The sequence below is a fragment of the Mobula hypostoma genome, chromosome 25 (genome assembly GCF_963921235.1).
Source record: "Mobula hypostoma chromosome 25, sMobHyp1.1, whole genome shotgun sequence".
NCBI lineage: Eukaryota > Metazoa > Chordata > Chondrichthyes > Myliobatiformes > Myliobatidae > Mobula > Mobula hypostoma.
Window position 1 is genome coordinate 25,789,784 of NC_086121.1, and position 18,131 is coordinate 25,807,914.

Consider the following 18,131-nt stretch of genomic DNA (forward strand, 5'->3'; position numbering starts at 1 on the left):
TTCCTATAACTCTACTCCTGACCAGAAGCTGTTGAGTTTGTAACGAACAGTAATGAATAAGCTAATATTGCCAGCAGAAAATTAGCAACATCTGTAGGCTTAACTACAATCTTCAAATTGTAATTAATTTGTTTTCACAATATAACTGGATGATTTTCCCTCTGCCCCTTAGTGTTAACCCTGTACACATGATCCAGTTCTGGCTTTCAATGATAATAGAGACAAACTGTTGAAATTCATTAAAAGTATCTAGCAGCAAAATCAAAAAATACATTTGAAGGGAAATTAAATTATCCAGATTCTATTATTTTATAAATGTGCACTTCAAACTACAGTTATTTAAAAATATTTTAGTTTGGGAATAGGGGTAAATTTGCAAGTTGCTTTTGCTCAATGTGTGAGATGTTAATGCTGAGGCAGAATTCCTACTAAATCTAGTATCATCAAGAAGAGCTCTTAGATCAGGCACAGTTGGAAGATGATTAAACTTCAATCACTAAACCCACATTAACACATCAATTACAGCAACATTTTCACATTGTCAATGGATTCACTGCTACTGCTACAATGCAGGACACTAACATGACACAGAATGCTGGAGGAACTCAGCAGGCCAGGTAGCATCAATGCAGAAGAGTAATCAGTCAGTGTTTAGGGCTAAGACCCTTCATCAAGACTGGAAAAAAGAGAAATGGGAAGTCAGAGTAAGAAGTTGGGGGGATAGGAGGAAGAAATACAAGGTCAAACAGTCCTTCCAGGTGAGGCGACACTTCACCTGTGAGTTGGCTGGAGTGATATACTGCGTCCGGTGCTCCCGATGTGGCCTTCTATATATTGGCAAGACCTGACGCAGACTGGGAGACTGCTTTGCTGAACACCTACGCTCTGTCCGCCAGAGAAAGCAGGATCTCCCAGTGGCCACACATTTTAATTCCACATCCCATTCCCATTCTGACATGTCTATCCTCAGCCTCCTCTACTGTAAAGATGAAGCCACACTCAGGTTGGAGGAACAACACCTTATATTCCGTCTGGGTAGCCTCCAACCTGATGGCATGAACATTGACTTCTCTATCTTCCGCTAATGCCCCACCTCCCCCTCGTACCCCATCTGTTATTTATTTTTATACACACATTCTTTCTCTCACTCTCCTTTTTCTCCCTCTGTCCCTCTGACTATACTCCTTGCCCATCCTCTGGGTTCCCCCCCCTTGTCTTTCTTCCCGGACCTCCTGTCCCATGATCCTCTCGTATCCCCTTTGCCAATCACCTGTCCAGCTCTTGGCTCCATCCCTCCCCCTCCTGTCTTCTCCTATCATTTTGGATCTCCCCCTCCCCCCTCCCACTTTCAAATCTCTTACTAACTCTTCCTTCAGTTAGTCCTGACGAAGGGTCTCGGCCTGAAACGTTGACTGTAACTCTTCCTAGAGATGCTGCCTGGCCTGCTGCGTTCACCAGCAACTTTGATGTGTGTTGCAGAAATACAAGGTGGTAGATGGTAGATGATAGGTGAAACCAGGAGGGGGGAGGGGTGAAGTAAAGAGCTGGGAAGGCGATTAGTGAAAGAGATAAGGGCTGGAGAAGGAGGAATCTGCCAGGGCCAACGGCTGACCACCATCAAGCACATCTTTCCCTGCCCCCCACAACTTTCTGCCTTCCGCAGTACCTTTATGCAACTCCCTTGTCTATACATCTCTCCACACCGATCTCCCTCCTGGCAATTATCCTTCCAAGCGGAACAAGTGTAACACCTACCCCTGCACCTCTTCCCTCACTAACAGCCAGGGCCCCAAACAGTCCTTCTAGGTGAGGTGACACTTCACCTCTCAGTCTGTTGGGGTCATCTACTGTATGCAGTGCTCCTGGTGTGGCCTCCTGCATATCGGTCAGACCCATTGTAGACTGGGAGACTGCTTCACCAAGCACCCGCACTCCGTCTATCAGACAAAGTGGGATCTTCCAGTGGCCACACATTTCAATTCTACTTCTCATTCTGACATGTCAGTCATGGCCTCCACTCAGGTTGAAGGAGCACCCACCTCCTCTCCCCCCACCCCACCAATCCCCATCCCCTTTTCCCTCTCTCACCTTATCTCCTTGCCTATCCAAAGCCTCCCTCTGGTGCTCCTCCCCACCCCCACTTCTTTCTTCTATGGCATTCTGTCTTTTTCACCAATCAACTTCCCAGCTTTTTATTTCATCCCTCTCCCTTCAGGGTTCACTTAGCACCTAGTTTCTCTCTCCCCCACTCCCTATCTTTTTAAAGCTACTCCTCAGTTTTTTTCCCCCTCTCCAGTCCTGCCGAAGGGTCTCGGCCCAAAATATCGACTGTTTACTCTTTTCCATAGATGTTGCCTGGCCTGCCAAGTTCTTTCAGCATCCTGTGTATGTTGCTTGGATTTCCATCATCTGCAGATTTTTGTTTGTTTGTCACTGCTAACATGTAGTATTTTTACAGTGGGCAATCAGTTTGATGAGCTGCATCCCAGCAATTTCAGCTTACCATGGATGTAGACCCAATTCTGCCATTGCCTCTCGACCCAAAAGCCAAAATAAAGATAAGGGCAAGCATCTCTGCTCTCTTCTCCCAGCCATTCCCCCACACTATCACTTTAGTTCTGTGAAAACAGTGATTACAAATCAAGTCCGATTTAATTTTCCCATCTTAACTCACATCAAAACTGGGAATTAAAAGTTTGTATAAATAATTCCCTACTGACTTTATCAACAGAGATTCTGGAGGAGCCACAAGTTTTCAAGTAAGACTTCTAAGTGCAAAATCTCACCTAGTGAACAATTGCTTTGCATTCTTCCATCGGTGGAGCAGCGCAACATCGCACCAATTACACGGCCTCCCACCATCACTACACGGATATCCTTCCCATGGGATTCCTTTACATATTTCTGGAAAAGGTATGGAGCATCATGTCGTATTAGGTGAGATAAATCTGATAAATGATGCTTGTCTCGTGCCAGGAATACTGCTTTACCTGAAGGGAATGACAAACAAGTAAAGCTCTGTTTACATTCTGTTCCACTATGTAACAATACACAATTTCTGTCAGAACCATAAAGAATAAGCTTTATTTTTTTTTTAAAAGGGGCACTAGCATTTACTATAAGCAAACTATGCTCATGATCCAAATAAGCTGCACATTAATGGAGTGGAAAAAAAACTTCCCTGTTCTGGGTTTTTCATGTATGCCCTTATGGGCATTTTGAGTGCAGTCATTGACTGCATACACGCTTTGAAATGGAGCATAAAGCTACACCTGTGCGAATCCCTACAGCGTCTGGTGATTCTGTGATCTCAGTCTCTATAGAATTTCTAACATCAGCTTCCAAGAGGGTGAACCTTCACAAGGCGTCAGGCCCTGATGGTGTACCATCTGGCAGGGGTGTTCAAGGAGATCTTCAATCTCTCATTGCTGCAGTTGGAGGTTCCCATCCACTTCAAAAGTACAACAATCATACCAATGCCCAAGAGCAGGGTGAGTTGCCTGAATGACCATCGCCCAGTTGCACTCACATCTACTGTGATGAAGTACACTGAGAGGTTGGGGATGGCTAGAATCAACTCCTGCCAAAGCAAGGACCTGGACTTGCTGCAATTTGCCTATCACCGCAATAGGTCTACAGTGGATGCAAACTGCAGCTAAGTTGGTGAGCAGATTCTGAGTATCGTGCACAGTTCTGGTCACTTACATACGGTAAAGATATCAATAAGACTGAAGGGGTATAGAGAAAATTTACAAAGATTTTGCTGAACTTGAGAACCAGAGTTATATAGGATTGTTGAATAGGTTAGGACTGTATTCCCTGGAGCGTCAGATATTAAGGAGAGATTTGCTAGACATATACAAAATTTATGAAGGGTATAGATAGGGTAAAAGGCTTTTTCTACCAAGGTTGTGTGAGACTAGAACTAGAGGACATGGTTTAAGGATGAAAGATAAAATGTTTAAAGGGAACACGAGGAAAAACTTCGTCAGTGAGTAACACTCACATCTACCATGGTGAAGTGCTTTGAGCGGTTGGTCTTGGCTAGAATCAACTCCTGCCTCAGCAAGGGCCTGGACCAGCTGCAATTTAACTATTGCCACAATAGAGCTACATGTATGCAATCTTACTGGCTATCCACTCAGTCTTGCATCACCTCGATAATAGTTATAGCTATTATAACTGACTGCTGACTACATCTCAGCATTCAACACAATCATACCCTCAGTTGTAATCAACAAGCTCCAAAACCTGGGTCTTTATACCTTCCTCTGAAACTGGATTCTTGATTTCCTCACTGGGAGACCAGTCAGTGCAGATCAGAAATAACATCTACTCCATGCTGACAATTAACACTGGTGCATTTGAAGGCTGTGTGCTTAGCCCACCGCTCTATTCTCTCTACACTCACGATTGTGTGGCTCGGCACAGCTGAAACGCCATCTATAAATTTGTCAACGACACAACTACTGCTGGCAGAGTTTCAGATGGTCCAAAGCAGGCATACAGAAATAAGATAGATCAGCTGGGTGAGTGGTGTCACAATGACAACCTTGCACTCAATATCACTAAGACCAAAGAACTGATTGTTGATTTCAGGAAGGGAAAGGCGAGTGAATTCACACAGAGGGAAAGGTTGAGCAGTTTCAAGTTCCTGGACGTCAGCATCTCTGAAGATCTATCCTGGGCCCAACAGATTGATGCATTTACAAAGGAAGCACAACAGCAGCTATACATCAATGTGAGTTTAAGGAGTTGGTATGTCATCAAAAACACTAGTAAACTTCTACCGATGTACCATGGAAAGCATTCTAACTGGCTGCATCGCCATCTGGGATGGAGGGACCACTGCACAGGACTGGTAAAAGTTGCAGAAAGTCGTATATGCCAGTGATATTAAACCTGATTCTGATTTCCATGGAATACCAGCAATGCTGTCAAATACTAGTTTATAAAATACCATCTGTTCTTGAAATCAAAGCAGGTAAAGTCTTCATGAATAAAGTGACCTTGGTGACCTCCCTGATACAAGACCACGCAATATGCAGCTATTTTAAAAAGTCCTGTAGACAGTCAGTGACCGTGACCTTCATGACAACAGTTCAGACATGAGAGTGTGCCTGGAGGTCACATACCCTAGGTGGTGACAGCTTTGAAAACCTAGGGCAATGAACAGGGATCAAAGTTGGATATTGTGCCTATGAAGCTTTTCACCTACGGGCTTGTCCTTGCCTCTAACTTAGAGGCCTCTATCCTAGACAGATGTTATGTTAGCATAATATTACTTCCAGTGTAGCAAGCATTATCCACACTGTTAAATATCAGAGAAAACACTTAACTGAAGCTAATTCTGGACTTTGGAAGATGTATGAGAAGTTTGTAGTCAGTTAAAAAGTTCCCCAATGTAAAGTGAATGTCCTTTTAAATACTAAAAATAGCAGCAAACTAACTATGGGAGTGAGGCCTTTTATATTGGGAAAAGGCATTGTACAAAGGAAGGGGTCATTTGATGTGCACCTTTTGGTGGGAGATCTTCAACTGTACTAAAATAAACCCAACATGCAGGTGCCTTAGGCAATTTTGCAGTTGATAGAATTTCACCTGGTACTATTTGCTGGAGATCCACTCCCAACTAAAATTGAGTCTACACAAATTGCATTTATAAAATGGCCAAGATGCAATCCAGTTGTGGATTCTTGGCAGAATACATATGTGCTGGGGCAGATAGGACACTTCAACAATTCAGCCTTCACTCAAAATCCAATCTCCTATACTTAATCTCCTTCATCCTTTTTGGCTTTTGTCCTTAAGAAAAGTGATTAACAAAAAGATAAAACTAAATTTAAACATACGTTTTTACTGCCTACACACTCAACAGCAAAATGAAAATTGTATGTACCTCGATGACCTCGTGTGTTTTTAACAACTACCGGATAACCCAAAGGTTCAGCTTCATCAATCATTTTTGCAAAATTTTCATGACCACCTGTTGTAAAATGATAGAAATTATGGGTTATTGTATAAGCAAGAACATGACTGCAGATTCATTAATCCCCAATTTCTCTTTCCAGTTGTTTGTGTAAAGGAGACTATTCCCCACTCCATTCTTTTTGCTCAATTTACCCAGATGAACAAAATTATAAATCCACCTTAAATGGAAACTATATTAGTCTTTTGCTAGCTCTATTTCATTTGACCTAAAACACCTACCATCTTCTTAATCAGGTCCAGTATTCTGGTCCCAACTGCTTCCACTTTTATTCTTTGCAAAGAGATGTAAACAGCAGGAATATTGGTTTAAAGTCTACTGGGCATACAGTTTTCATAACAAAAAGGAGGTAACTAAGAATGGCAAGAAAACACATTTATAAATTTAATCTAGTTTCCATAGTCCTCTAAATTTAGAATAATAAGGGTGACATCTATTGCAGATACTAGAGTCACAGCATTACATTACAGAGAATGTCTCTGTGCCAAAGAGTTTTAATAGTTTATTTATCTATTAAATTCAAACAAAGTAAAATATTGCTTAAAAACTTGCAGAATAGTCAAACTGATCCATTTATACCTACCATAAGAGAAAGTGTCAGGTAATGGTATTCCATGACCAGCTAGTTCCTGGAATGTCCAGAACTTGTTAACACAGTGCAATATGGCCTGAGGGCGATTGGCTAAGCGACAGCCCATCTTTTCAAGGTGGCGCAATAATGTTATATCACTGTCATTCTGTACTGAAGGAGTGGGAACTCTTACCACCACCACCTGAGGGTAGCTGGTTATCAGCTCCTGTTTGATACGCAGTCCTGTAAAGATCAACAGAAAATAACCATCAATAGCACTCCACAAGCACTTAGTTACAGTATAATTTCATTCTATTAAAAGATAACTGCGGAAGTTTCTGTCACAGGAACATGAGTATACTTTGCATAGTTTTCAAATATATCACTTACCCAATTCCAAGCAGGTACTGCAAAACAGGGTTAATAGCAAATAGGTACAGAGAATCTTTGGGTTATGCAAGGATTGTCCAATTCCGAGAACTGTCCATAATCTGATTTTTCCCACAATTCGGAAATGAATCATAAATCCCAGTATTGTTCGGAATATACTTTCTACAGTTCATTCACTCCATCAACCATCTTATGTTAACCTTAATATTACCCATAATTAATTGAACATATACTGTATCCTGTCAACGAAGAGCATGAAGCAGTTTAATATTATTTGTTAGTCTTCTATAAAAATTTATGTAGGAAGTTGCAAGTTGCAAGATTTCTGTAAGTCTGGTCTTTTGTAACCCAGGGAAACCCAGTACAAGGAGCTTGCATGTCTAAGCTATCTCTCTGGCACTCAACTCATTATTTCAGCACATCTTAACTGGAGTAGATTAGTAAAAGGTTCTACAGAACCCATCACCTGTGAAAAGAACTTTGACAAACTAATGAAGCAAGGAAACACAGCTATTTTAAGTTGTAACAGAAGTATCTTCAGGAAGATACATAAACAGATTGCACTGCAAATTTCCCTTCATTAAAATTTTGTAAATGAACACCACACTTGATTAAATGGAAAGGCATTGGTTAGATATATTGCAGCATTAAAAAGAGAAAATGCAATACAGAACTGAAAGATCTAGAACACAGCACATAGACCAGTACACACAGGAACGGGTGCTTCAGCACACAATGTTCTGCTGATCCAACTAAATTAGTAATCAAATGGCCAACTGAACTAATCTCTTGTGCATACACAATGCCCATATCCTTCCATCTTCCTCATATCATGTGCCTACCTAAACATCTCTTAGAAGTCCCTAATTTATCTGCCTCTACCATCACCCCAGGACATGCATACCAGGCACCCACCACTGTGTAAAAATCTTGCTCCTCACATCTCCTTCAAAATTACCCCCTCACCTTAGATGCATGCCTCTGATGTTGAATATTTCAACCATGGGAAAAGGACACTATCAGTCTACTCCATCTATGCCTCTCAATTTGATAAACCTAATCAGATTCCCCCTCAACCACCACCTCTCCAGAGAATACAAACCAAGTTTGTCCAACCTCTCCTTGCAGCACATGCCCTCTAATCCAAGCAGCAGCCTGGTAAACCTCTTCTGCACCCTCTCCAAAGCTTTAACATCGTTCCTGTAAGGTGGCAATGAAAACTGTACGCAATACTCCAGATGTGGCCTAATTTGAGTTTTATAAAGCAGCAATATAACTTCCTAACTTTTGAACTCACTACCTTGACTAATTACAGCAAGTATGCCGTATGTCTTCTTAACCACCTTGTCAACCTGTCTAACTACTTTAGGGAGCTATGAACTTGGATTGCAAGACCTCTCTGCTCATCAATATGTTAAAGGTCTTGCCCTTAACAGTGTACTGTCTCTTTACATTTGACCTACCAAGGTGCAACACTTCACATTTGTCCAGTTTAAGCTCCATTTGCCATTTCTCTACCCATATCTGCCAATGATCTATAGTCTGCTGTATTCTTTGCCAATCTTCTATGCTATCCACAACACCACTAATCTTTATGTCTTCTGAAAACTTACTAACCCACCCATCTACATTTTCATCCAGGTCGTTTATATATATTACAAACAACAGAGGTCACAGTACAGATACCTGCAGAACACCACTAATCACAAACCTTCAGCTCAAATAAGTCCCTTTGATCACTACTCTCTGTCTTCTATGGGCAATCCAGTTCTGAATCCAAATGGCCAATTCACCATGGATCCCATGCATCTTAATCTTTTGGAGGAAGAATCTAGTTACTTTTAAGGATCAAATTACTTTTCATGTAGAAAAGCTCTAATGCTGATTCTCTGCCAGGGAGCAACATGGTTCACAGATTATGCACATAATTGTAAGAGTAGTTACTTCTAAAATGGTTTTGAAAAGGCTGTGGAAAAATTATTCCTGAGTCAAAGTTTAAAGTTCAAAATAAATTTATATCAAAATACATTTATGTTACCATATACTACCTTGAGATTCATTTTTTGCAAATAATTACAGGAAAAGATACAAAAGAATTTTAGGAAAAACTATACACAAACAACCAATGTGAAAAAGGCAGCAAACTATGGAAATAAAAACACAGAACTTGAGTTGAAGTGTTCTTAAAAGTGATCTGTAGGTCACAGAATCACTTCATAGTGGTGAATGAAGTTATCCATGCTGGTTCAGTAGCCTAATGGTTGTAGGATATTAACAGTTCCTGAACCTTTCGGTGTGGGACCTAAAGCTACTGAAACTCCTGCCTAACAGTAGTAGCGAGAAGAGGGCATGGCCTAGATGGTGGGGCTCTTTGATGATGGATGCTACTTTCTAGAGGTAATGGTCCACGTAAATGTACAAAATGGTGGGGATGGCTTTGCCACCACTTTCTGTAGCCTTTTCTGTTCCCCGGCTTTAGTGTTTCCATACCAGGCCGTGATACAACTAGGATACACATAACTGTGCATCTATAGAAATTTGTCAAAGTTTTTAGCAGCCTGCCAAATCTACACAAACTTCTGAAAAAGTAAAGGCTGTGTGAAGCCAACTTTGTGATGACACTTCTGTGCTAGTCACAGGACAGATTCTCTGATAAACTGTATTGACATCAAGGAATTTAAAGCTACTGATCCCTCTCCACCTTCGTCCACCTAATGAAGGCTGGCTCCAGGACCTTCGGTTTCTTTCTCCTGTAGTCATGATCAGCTCTATGCCTTTGCTGACACTAAGTGAGAGATTATTGTTGTAGCACCACACAAGATTTTTAATCCTCCTCCTATATGCCCTTGATTTGGCCAACAGTGGTGTCATCAGCAAACTTAAATTCAGCACTGGAGCTGTACTTAATCACACAATCGTAAGTATAAAGTGAGTACAGCAGGGCAAGCAATTCAAGGATCCATCATGAATATTTTCATGTCACAATGTGGATTTTGTTAACCTGTTAGTTTCTCCACTGTAATATAACTACCAGTTCTAATAGTTGTATTTCCCCAGTAACCCGCAACACCACCACTTTCTCATTTCCTGTCAGTGCCCTTATGTACAGACAAGTCTGTATCTAGTGTCACTGTATGTACATACAATCAATGTATATAAGCTACTTCATACATTTTTAAATTGTTGTGGTCTTTCATCTTACTGTGTTCTTTTGCTGCATTGATTAAGAGTAACAATTTTGTTCTTTATACCTGTATAGTGGAAATGATATTAAACCATTTTGAACTGAAAGTAATAAATATGAACAGAATTTACCATGACAAAGGGCAGCCTATCAAATAATCAATTTAAAGGTCTTGTCACCCTTTAATAATTGCACCAACACGCCAAAAGCATTTTGAATATTTGCTTCCCCTTTGAAAATTAGAAAACTTAACCAAATGCAATTTAAACCTATTATATGCAATGCTTTCAGATGATGATATGGATTTTATACCCAGGAAAATTTGAACATATCAGTTGGTCAGTTTGAAACACTTAGGTCTCTATGGCCTTATATCTTTAAGAACTTGTAGGAAGCTCAATATGCCCATTTTTTGGCTGGCTCCTTCAACCAGAATAAGACAGTTTTAGAAGTCGAGCAAAGTTTACTGATTACTGAATCAGCCTGATAAGCGTTTGCTGTAATCAGCATTGTTATGATTCATGACAATAGAAATTATTTCTTCCATAGAAATTCCTTGATAGTACACCCTTCGATAAACATTATTCTTCCCTCAGCAACAGTCCAGATAAAACTATAATGGTTAGCATCCTAAAATATTCACACATTTGTTACACAATTTTGGATGAATGATTTACAATATCAAACCACCATTTTTAATATTGATTAAGCAGTAGTTTGGCTTTTAGAAACCAAGTTTGAAACAAATAGAGACACACCTAACAGGATTATAAATTCACAACTGAAGTACATTTGGGGTTTTGGAGATATTTAAAAATGTAAATGGCAGTCACAATACACACACATATATATTACATAAATTGTATTTTACATATAATAGTTAAAAGGGTATTAAGAAAAACAAATTACCGTGTAACTAATTTAAATGAAGTACAGACCAAATTAGAAGACCATCAATACCTCCACAATACTACAAAACTGTGTTAGTTCCTAATAGTTAACGACTGAGGAATTAATCCAATGTACACTGCCACGTTCTTTTGATGGTCTGTAAATGGAAAAAAAAGTCAACGCAGACACCTAGTTCAGATAATGGACTGGCTTCATACAATGCTTTTGATGATTGTATCTGCCAAATCTTCATTTTTATTGTAACATTCAAGACAATTGTCAATATCTTCGCAATTCCTAACTTGAAGTAGTGGAAGTTTCATTTTCACTCCTAGATGTTTCTGGCATCTCCAAGCCTGAAAGCTTGAAAATGCAGTGAGTAAAACAGTTCTGAATTGTCCGTTTGCTTATTTCAGTGACATCTGTGACAAAAATCACTGTTTTAAAAAAAAAGACACAACCAATGCTATTAAAAACCGTTTGCTCCAAGTATGGTGTAGTGCAGGGGTAGGCAACCTACGGTACGCAGGCCGGATCTGGCCCGCGAGCAAATATTGGGATACTATGCTTATCTGGCCCGCGAGCGATTTTTCCTTATTCTGAGTGTTTCACACGACCACACTGATGGACATGCACGGTGTCTTGTTACACTGGCCCTAGGTTCCGTTTTGTTCCAAACCAAACACTGGTATAGACGAATGATGGGAAGGCAGACACTGAGTGCCGAAATTTCCAAGACACTTGGACACTAGATTACTTCTTCATCGAGCAAGCTAGGAAACCAGTTTGTCTCATTTGCCTAGAAAATGTTGCTGTGAAGAAGGTGGCAGATATCAGGCGACATTACGAGACCCACCATAGTGGAAAGAAAGCTGCAATTGTGGGAGTACCAGTTTCAAAAAGGAAACTGTGCACATTTCCCACTTTTCAAAAAAGTAAAGCACAAGATCCAGGCATTTTTGTGAATATGGACCAAGAATTGAGAAAAGAGTTTTCACCTCATTTTGCTGACTTCGCTTGCATGCATATGAGTTCAAGTCGTTTGCTACTCCATTTGATATGGAAGTGGACACTGCATCAGAAATTTTTCAAATGGAATTGATTGCGATGCAGTGTGACAACATATTGAGATTGAAACTTCATTCTGAAGATGTGTCAGTGCTTGATTTCTATAAAAAATATATTCATCCAAGTGGGAAGTATCCTAACTTAGTGGACCATGCAAAAAAGATGACATTATTATTTGGCAGCATTTATCTGTGTGAGCAATTATTTTCAAAAATGAAGCACACCAAGAACCATTTGAGAACAAGATTGACTGATGCCCATCTGGATAATGTCTTGCTCTTGGCATCAACAAGTCTGACACCCAATATTGAGAAGCTTTCAAGCAACAAACAGCATCAAGTTTCACATTGATTTATCGACTGTTTGCATCAAAATTTTCTTTTTTATTATACTTAATTTACCACCATTCAATGCATCATGTTCATACGTTTTATGTTTAAAGGTTCTTTGTGTCCTTTTAATAGATTCAAAAGATGCCTTGATTGAAATAAATTGCAACTAAACTGAGTTCTTTGATTACTAATCGGCATCCTTGGTTAAGCACAAATGATTTTAAAGTTCAAGTGGAGTATACCAAAAGAGCTGGGATTTCAGACTGTAGGCCAGAAGTGCAGTTGGAGTGGGGACTGGGGTCTACAACAGCAAGGTCCATGAAATTAAAGCTGAGATTTATTATGCCTGTATATTTTGTGCTCCCTTGAAACTCACTGGGTGTACTGGAAAATTTATTGTACTATTGCTACAAAACAAGTGGGGGAAAAGTGCCCTGAAAATGTGCTAGACCAGCACCAAATTACCACCAATGCTGGTTATTGATGTTTTACTGTACTGCATTTCAGATGTATGTGTTCTTATCAATGGCATATACAACCTCAAAATGAACAATAGCATTGTTAATTTTCCTCATTATGTGTAGCACTTGCATATCATTTTTTGAAAATTATTCACTAGGAACCCAACCTTTCTGGATGTCAGTGTTTTAAAATCTTTCACCATTTAAGCTAGTTCTAAAAAAATTATTCTTGTTAAAATGGACACTTTTCCCCACGTAGTCCTGCATTTGGCATTATCTTTGTCCACTCAATCTTCCTTTATATACCTCTCTTCACAACTTACTTTCTTTCCTACCTTCGTGTTATCAGCAATTTACATACCACCTTTAGTGCACCAAGTAATTTAAATAAACAGTAAAACATTAACATTCCAACATCTATCCTCAAGGCATATTGCTCATATTTACCAATTAGAGTAAAAAATCCCTATTTATTGTCAACCAATAATCTTTCCACACAATAAGCTTTCACAATAACAGACATCCCACCTCTCCTGGAAGTTCCGGGAGTCTCCCGCATATCGATAGTGGCTCTCTGACGCCCGGAAATGATATGCAATATCCCGGAAATAGATTTTTTTGAGAGGGGGAGGGAAAGAGAGAGTGAGAGCGAGCATCCTGATTGGTCTCTCTTTGTGCTAAGGATGGTCCCCAACCACCAGGCCGCGAGGAAACAATATGAGTCAGCTGCACCTTTCCTCATTCCCTGTCACGCTCTGTTGAATTTTAACGCACGCGAGGTCATCAGTGACCCAAGACATGCAAAGGAATGGGTCCATGACCCATTTGTGAATGTCTCCGGTGAATCATCCATGTCAGAGTGGGAAAAAGATCAACTCCTCCAGCTTGCAAATGACGGCGGGCTGAAAAGTATGTTTGACATAACATCTCTGCTGGCATTCTGGATCAAAGTCAAGGCTGAATATCCTGAGATAGCCACAAAATCACTGAAAACATTGCTTCCATTTCCAACATATTTCGGTGGAGTTTTCTGCAATGAATGCAACGAAAACTAAACTGCGGAATAGACTGGACATAAGGAACCCCCTTCGAGTATCGCTGTCTCCCATCACCCCTCGATGGCACCGTCTCGTTGCAGGAAAACAAGTCCAAGGCTCCCACTGATTCAGCAATATTGGTGTGTTGCAATGATTTTATATGTTCATACAAGGAAAACATGTGCTGCGTGTTTAATATCCAAACGTTACTTAAAATGTTATGATGCTATTGACTTATAACTACATTCATGCGAGGAAAATATGCGCTGTGTTTAATATTAAATTCATTAGATAAACCCCTTTAGAAATGAAATTGAGCGTATTAGCCACTTACAAGTGACATATACTTGACTTATCACCTATATTCCGGTCATGTTTAACACACCCCCCCCCCACCCCTGGGTCGGCCGGTCCGCAAGAATATTGTCAATATTAAACCAGTCTGCGGTGCAAAAAAGGTTGGGGACCCCTGATTTAAACTAGCTGGCTAGCTGCCAAGGAGCTACGCTATTGATGTCCTACGTGATGAGGCCAAATTCCCTGTAGACTTGCTTAAAGTTGTAATAGAATAAACATGATAATATGAGTACATATTTTAATGTCACATTTGCTGCATATAACCAATTTGGTTTACAGATTAGACAAAATCACTAAACAAAGTATTACAGACACCCTTGGAGGTCGATGGGGGGGGGGGGTGCTACCTCCCTGAAATGAGTTTTTGCAGGGTGGGATGTCTGCAGTAACTTTTGCTGCACCTTAACAAATGCCTTCTGTATATTAAGCATTGCACATCATTGGTTCCCCATTAACTGCAGCACATCACTTAAGAGTCACAAAGTTGTACAGTTTATAGAAATGGGTTATTTGGCCCAACTTGTCTCTATCAACCATGATGCCAATCTATGCCCACATTAGGCCCCTATCTCTCTACTCCTTTCCAATCCAAGTACCAGCCCGAATGCCTTTTAAATATTGTAACAGAATACATCTCTACCTCTGGCAGGTTGTTCCAAATAATAACCACCATCCTCTGTTTGGAAAGACATACCCCTCATATCCCTTCTAAATCTAACCCCTCACCTCAAATCTACGCTCTCTAGTTTCCCCACCACCCTAGGAAAAGGGCCTTTTATTCTCGCTACAGTACTGTGTGAAAGTCTTAGGCACATATATAACTAGGATGCCTAAGATTTTTGCACAGCACTGTATTTGTCAACGCGGAACAGAATGCGAGTTTTTAAATCCAGCAGGATCAAAGGATGTTGGGAATGGTGAGGGCGGATCCTACGGGAGGGGGGTGGGACAGGTGGCATAGGAAATATCGGTGGGGGGGGGGTGCACAGGTACAGACACACCCAGCCCTGAGACACCAGGCAAGGCCATTTGATTCCAAACAACTGGTTTATTAATGATTACAGAATGATTCTGTATCTCTGGTGCTTCCTGCTCCCTCCCCTCTCACTTCCCTTCCCCCCCCCAACCATGATTGCCCACTCCCTGCAACACACACACACACACAAAGTCCCAGAGGAACTCAGCAATTGACACTTCTGGCTGAGACCCTTCAACAGGACGCAGGGTCTCAGCCCGAATCAGTGACTGTACTCTTTTTCTGCTGAGTTCGTCCAGTATTTTGTGTGTGTTACTTGGATTTCCAGCATCTGCAGATTTTCTCATTTGCGATTCCCCTCTCCCTGTTCCCTGTCCTCTTCCCACTACGCCAGCAAGAGATCCATACCAGAATCAAGTTTATCAACATTCACACCATGAAATTTGTTTTCTTTTTGTGGCAGCAGTACAGTGCAATACATAAAATTACTAAAGTATTGTGCAAATGGCTTAGGCACCATAGCGAGATAGATTTGTAGAGAGACAGACACACACAGATACATATGCCTAAGACTTTTGCACAGTACTATATGCCCTTCCTAAATCTATGAGGTCACCCTTCAACACGACATTGCAGTGAGAATAAAACCAACTTAAAGCAGTGTCTTATAAGCAAAGTCCCCATTCCAGGCAATACCCCAGTGATTTTTTTCTGCACTCTTTCTTATGTTACCATATTTTTCCTATAATGCAGAAACAAGAGCTGTGCACAATACTCTAGAAGTGCAGCCTTATCAGTGTTCCATGCAGTGTCAAAATCCCATTTCTCATTTTCAATGCCTCAGCCAATGAATGCCTTCTTCACTACACTATCAACCTGTGTCACCATTTTCAGACAGCTATTAATTCTTACCGCAAGGTCCAGCTGTACATCAACATTCCTGAGGTCCTTGGTTACTGCACATGTCCTCTTAGTTTTTTTCATGTCCATTATCTCACACTTTGTGACTCATTTATGTCTATCTGTAGTCTATCACAACCTTCTGCAGTTTTATCTGATTTTCACAAACTTGGATCCAGTTTGCCAACACACCTTAGATCCCATGTGTCCTAACCTTCTGGACCAGTTGCACATAAAACATACATACCAACCTGCTTTAACCAATTCTCTTAGTTACTGCCTTGAAAATTTGATCAGATATTCAAGACTGACATAAAAGACTGCCACACCCTGCACAAAAGAATGAGCACTCTGCCATGACAGGAGAATAAAACAAGGTGGTACAGATTTAAGATGAAAGGGGATCGATGGAAATAGTTTCCTCCCCCTCCCCAGAGAACAGAGAACATGGAACAAGCTTGCCAATGGAGGTGGCAGAGAGAAGTATAGTTACAATGTTTTAAAGATGTTGGTACATGAATAGAAAAGGTTTGGTCGGATCCAAGCAAATAAGATTAGTGTAGATGGGTTTCTTGTTTAGCATGGACAAGCTGGGCTGAATGTTTTCCCCCCTTGCTTTATAACTCTGAATCTATGTTAACTCCTTTGAAGAATTCCAATGAATTGGTCAAATGTGACGATTTCTCCTGCACAAAACTATGCATACTCCATGTTTACTCCTTCTTCCAAGAAATACAAAAACTAGTCAAATTTGTCTTCAGTTTTGCAAAACTTTGTTGATTTTGCCACTTTAACCATAACATTTTCAAAGCATCCTATTATGCCCTTTTTTAGAAACAGATCTTTTAACCTATAACAGATGTTAAGTTGACAGTAGATTCCGGCTTTCTGGCTTCCTTCATTTTGTGAATAAATTTACACTTGCTATTTTTAATTCCAAATGGGATCTGCCCCAAATCGAGAAAACCACAGAAGGTTAAAACCAACATATCAATTATTTCACTTGTCACTTTTAAGACTCAAAGCTAAAGTCATCAGGATCTGGAGACTTGCCACCCTACATATTTAACAATTTGCTCAGTATTATATTCCAGGTGATTATAATCATTTCAAATCCCAATTTACAGCTTTTTCTGGAAGGTTACTTATTTCCTCCATATTTAAAACTGATGGAATATTCTTGTTTCATTTATCTGCTGTCTCTTTGTTTTCAATTCTGTCCCTTTACTCACTTGCAACCTACTATTTTTTGAATGAATCTGCAGAAACTCCCATCTGTTTTCATACATCTGGTTGGCTTTATACCGTACTCCAATTTTCCTTACTCATTAGTATTTAACCATTTGTTACTGCTTTTATATTCTATGCAATTAACCAATCTGCCATCAATCTTTATGTAATTACGTAATTTCTCCTTAAATTGGATGCCACCTTTAACTTACTGATTAATCTTGTATGCTGGGAAAACTTAGAATTTGTGCTTTCTGGAAAAAAAAATCAACTTAATGTCTCACTCTCAATACAATAGCATTGACAATGCTGCATTCCTTCAGTAATGTATATGGATGTAATTATGAAACGGCATGGAAGTGGCTATACAGTGGCATGCAAAAGTTTGGGCACCCCTGGTCAAAACTTCTGTTACTGTGAATAGTTAAGTGAGTAGAAGATGAACTGATTTCCAAAAGCCATTAAGTTGAAGATGAAACATTCTTTTCAACATTTTAAGCAAGATTAGTGTATATTTTTGTTTTGTACAATTTTAAGAGTGAAAAGAAGGAAAGGAGCACCATGCAAAAGTTTGGGCACCCCAAGAGATTTAAGCTCTCAGATAACTTTTACCAAGGTCTCAGACCTTAATTAGCTTGTTAGGGCTATGGCTTGTTCACAGTCATCATTAGGAAAGGCCAAGTGATGCAAATTTCAAAGCTTTATAAATACCCTGACCCCTCAAACCTTGTCTGAACAATCAGCA

At 40.1% G+C, this 18,131-nt stretch overlaps 1 protein-coding gene across 4 annotated transcripts in view; it reads right to left on the bottom strand.

The window, feature by feature from the left end:
- Positions 1-18,131, bottom strand: part of rimkla (ribosomal modification protein rimK-like family member A) — an 86,915-nt gene that overhangs the window by 10,208 nt on the left and 58,576 nt on the right. For all 4 annotated transcript variants that reach the window (XM_063033085.1, XM_063033084.1, XM_063033086.1 and 1 more), the window contains 3 exons: positions 6,573-6,803; positions 5,900-5,986; positions 2,787-2,990 (listed from right to left, as the gene is read on the bottom strand). In XM_063033085.1, the coding sequence (XP_062889155.1) occupies positions 2,787-2,990; positions 5,900-5,986; positions 6,573-6,803 (522 nt within the window). The remainder of the gene's footprint in view (positions 1-2,786; positions 2,991-5,899; positions 5,987-6,572; positions 6,804-18,131) is intronic.